General features: G+C 40.8%; 1 protein-coding gene across 1 annotated transcript in view; it reads right to left on the reverse strand.

The window, feature by feature from the left end:
* The window catches only part of TMEM231 (transmembrane protein 231), a 26609-nt gene extending 25524 nt beyond the window's left edge, over positions 1-1085 (reverse strand). The window contains exon 1 of the mRNA XM_013005156.2: positions 1064-1085. Coding sequence (XP_012860610.1) covers positions 1064-1085 — 22 coding nt within the window. The remainder of the gene's footprint in view (positions 1-1063) is intronic.
* Positions 1086-4271: the final 3186 nt, after the last annotated feature.

Consider the following 4271-nt stretch of genomic DNA (forward strand, 5'->3'; position numbering starts at 1 on the left):
GGAAGATGTTGATAGGCTTATTGGATTCAGCTGTGAGTCACTATTAACAGTTAATTGTGATGGTGAAATCTGTTATTGGAACACATAATTGTGTATAGAAGACATAACAGTCTTGAACTTGGTAGTCTATATTTAAATATTATATTTAAAATTTTTATTTATTTAAATAAATAATATTCAGGGGGAAAGTCTTTGAAAGGCCATGCAGCAGTGTTAAAAGCTAAACTTTTTCATGTGAACAGGGGACTAAACATAAAGAGCGTGACAGAGAATACCTTGGGACTGGGCAGAGTACCCAAGGTGAAGAAAGAGGATGGGGAAGGGATTCAGACTTCACTGGAGACAGTTTTAGCTACTGGACGAGGAAATGGGCTGGCTTGTCCAGAGCCAGAACTGGTCTAGTCATGTCTGGGAGTGGCCACAGGAAACATCTGTCCAGAATGCAGGTGGGTTAAGATGGGGAACCAACTGATTGAATTCCTGTCCAAGGCCAGTGAGCTTTGTGCTCAGAGTGGAGCCCAGTGACTGGATTCCCTATTGTAAGGATGAGACGGGGCTTCTAGGTGAAGGAAACAGCTGAGATCATAACAACACAGACAGAGGTAAAGACATCACACAAAAAAGGAGAACTGTCCCAGGGTCTTTAACACAATGCAAGATGAAAATGAAAATTGTTAGCCATAAAATACTTTGACATATCTGGTCCAGTACTACTCATTCTTGCTTCTAACGCTTTTCAAGGGTGGCAACACAGGTCTTAAATATAGCAATTGTTAGACTCATATATTTGCATACTATGTACATGTATGAAACTGGCAAATTATGCCTAAGCTATAAGTGGATGGTTTCCATTTATTCAAATAGCTATTAAAATAAGGTTTTCTGGAATAAATAATTTCAGTGTCACATCCAGAGGTGTGGGGTTCAATAGGTGCAATTGCACAGTTGAGATATATAAAGATTACAATAAAGTCATAGAGCATGAGAGCGATAGAAGATTAAATAAAGAAGTCAGACACATTTCATGGTAGCATGCTCACCTCCTGGATGGCCATGATCCTACCAGCGAGGTCCTCGCACAGCATGGGCCGAGGTGAGGTGGGGCGAGAAAGCCAGGATCCCCGTTTATTGCTAACCAAGGCTTATATCTACTTAGGGGGCATGATTACAGGTAACCACACACATCACAAGAAGGGGCTGAGCTAGGGGTATACACATGATAGGAAGGGGAGGGACTAGAAGTATACATGTGATAAGATGGGTGCACTCTAGATTCATGATGGTGCCTAACATTGGTTACCCTTGGGTGGGCTTGACCTCTCTGGGGTCTCCTACAAGGAAACAGTCAACTGCTATCCTTATCAGAAGAGAGTGGGCCCTACTTGTGGGATAAACAGTGGTGTCTGCTTGCTCTGGATGGCTGATAACCCTTAGGGAGAATAGCCCTTGACCTACTTCTGTTGACCTCCAAGTGTGGCAAGCAGCTAAGTTAGGCACATGCTGGGGGAGACAACTTGAGAGAAATCCTTCTGTTTCCCACACAGAGGGTGTCTTGCTCTGAGGAAGGAAGTGTGTGCCTCCAGAGTTAGATTCAGCAGGAGACACATACTGTGGCTGGTATCAGCTTAGTCACTGTTGAAACAGAGGGAGGTGACTGCTAAGAATTTACGTGTGTGAAGTGCTTCAGCCTCCCAAGATGCCATAAGCTTTGCAAAAGTACTTAGCAACGATAGATGTCAACAGATTGCCATTTATTTACTCTTTCATTCAATAATTTGAAAAAGCATTTCAGTATTGTGTGGTTTTATTTTAATACTTTTTCTCTTTCTGAACTTGGATTTGTATATGGGCAACTGAAGGTCTGTTTTGAAATCAGCCCCTGTCCTCGTTCTGAATGCTGACATTGAGCTCCTTCATCTCTTTCCATAGATGTAGTTGATTTGATTCTTGAGTATTCTCTCTAGCTAAGTCTACATGTGTAGTGCTGTTACATTGTTGAAAATAGGTACTTGCAACAAATAAGTCATTATTCATTGTAACAATAAGCTGTAAAGTTTTATCATGCAATCTCCAAAGTAATTTCTAGATTTCACAACCTAGACAGCAAAATGCACACTAATTCAACAGTTTCCACAAGTACAATTGTGACATTAATTATATTACTCAAGGCGTTCAACCATTCTCACCCACCTTTTCTCAGTTCTTCCTTCTTCACTTGTGGAGGACCACCCTCCCCAAACGGAATGGGTTGTAAGGGACAGCTTTGTAATTAAAGGGTAAATTAAAGAAACATCAGACAAGACATTTAAAGGCTCACCTCTTCCTTGGAGATTAGAACCAGAGAGGGAACGAATGAATTCTCCGACAGGCTTATACAGTCTTGGGCTAGCAAGCCCAGTAAGCACATATGTAACAGGAAGGGGGTGTACTAGGGGTATACACATGATAGGAAGGCACATACATAGGTGGGCAGGTTCTAGAGTGAAGATGGTGGCTTAACCTTGGTGGTCCCTGATCTTTTTTACAAGTTAAGCTTAACTAATATTTGGTTTTCAGAAAACTTCAGAGTTTATTTTTGGTTTAAGGAATACCTCAGGGCAATAGCTTCAGGGGTATATAAAACCTCCACAACTCCAGGAAGTCTAGTTTATGAAAATTTGAAACTCTGTTCTACATTTCCCTTCTTTTCATCAGGGGTCTTCTATGGAATCTTTAATCAGTAATAATAGCCAGGTGCCATCCACCTCTTCCAGATTAATGATAAAAGAGGCAATAAGTTATGTATTTTATCTTCCTCTTATTCTTAACTCTCCTTCTTCCTAGATTACTCCAGGTATATAGAGACCAGTTGTTGTCCCTTGGATGAATACTTGCAAGCTAAGACCCCCAGGTATTACGTAACAAACTAGGAGACAGAACAGAAGCACTAAACATGTTATTAGGGCAATTAATTGGAATGTCCCATGAAACCATGACCTTAAATCTCCAAACCAAGAAACCAAATCCCTTGAAGTATTTGGGTGTTCATAAATAGTCTCTTTTGCTACTCTTTTTTCCCTTCATTATTGTATATATATAACACAACTTTTTCCAGTTCAACTTTTTCCAACTGTACAACATGTTAACAGCAATTACAATAATTGTCTCATTTACTCTTAAATCAACCTTTCTCTTGTACATGAAATTGTTCAGGGGAAGACCTATCCACTGCTCACCAATTCATTGTCCCATCTGATGATCTCAATGCACGGTGATATATTTATCTCTACCCTTAGTCTAACTGGTTTATCTGATCTGCCATGACAAGTATCACGGGCTTTACCTATTGGGCCATGTATGTAGCTTGTTGAATGTTTCAAGGACACTGGTGCCTTTCCTGAGGGAGTGGTATGTTAACCTGGGTTTCTCCAGAGAAGCAAAATCATATATATGTATATAATGAAAAAATGTTTGCATCAAGAAATGACTCAGAGAGTTGCAGGAGCAGTTAAGTCTGCTTCAAGTCTGTAGGTCAGATATTAAGCTGGAGGCCTTTCCTGACTTACATAGGCTAGGGCTGATGAACCAGGAGGCATAAAGATAAACCACAAAACAGGAAAGTGGTGGAGGCTGAGGCAGATGATCCCAAGATCAGCTTGTGGCTGCAGGGTCCAATGAACCCACGTTAGCCAGGAAATAGGACAGGCTGCTCAGAGTTCCCCTAGTCAGTAGTCAGTGTGGTGGGTTAATGAAGGCAGTGGCAGAATTCGAATCAGCAAGAAGGGAGAAACTTTCCCAGAGTCTGTTTAATAGGAGTGGGTTCCACCCCAGGTGTGCGAACTGAAAGGTATGCAAGTGGGTTGTATCTTCTCACCATACCATATTCTTGATTAAAGATTGGAAAGAATTGAATGTCTTGATCAAGGGCAATGTAGCTGAGAGGAATTACTGAAACGCAAAGGAAGGCTGAACATGACAGTGGGGCAAGAGGAAGGTAAAAGGAAATAGAGGAAAAAACTAGGAGATAAAGGACATGTATAAAGGTCTAAATATAAGCATGTACATGTGTAAATATATTTATATATAACAATAAGGAAATTTGGGGAGAAGGAGAGGGATCCCCCACAAATCATCACAGGTCCGGTAGGCGCAATTTTACAGTGATAATAAGTAAAGATTATAGTAAAGTCATAGAAAGCATGAGAGGGAGAAGATAGAATCAAGTAATGGAGTCAGACACAATTAATTCATGGTAGCATGCTCACCTCAGCCCTGCTTGATGGTCCTTGTTG

This window comes from Echinops telfairi, unplaced genomic scaffold, assembly GCF_000313985.2.
Source record: "Echinops telfairi isolate 266 unplaced genomic scaffold, ASM31398v2 ScPeMD7_2291;HRSCAF=2852, whole genome shotgun sequence".
NCBI classification, from domain to species: Eukaryota; Metazoa; Chordata; class Mammalia; order Afrosoricida; family Tenrecidae; genus Echinops; species Echinops telfairi.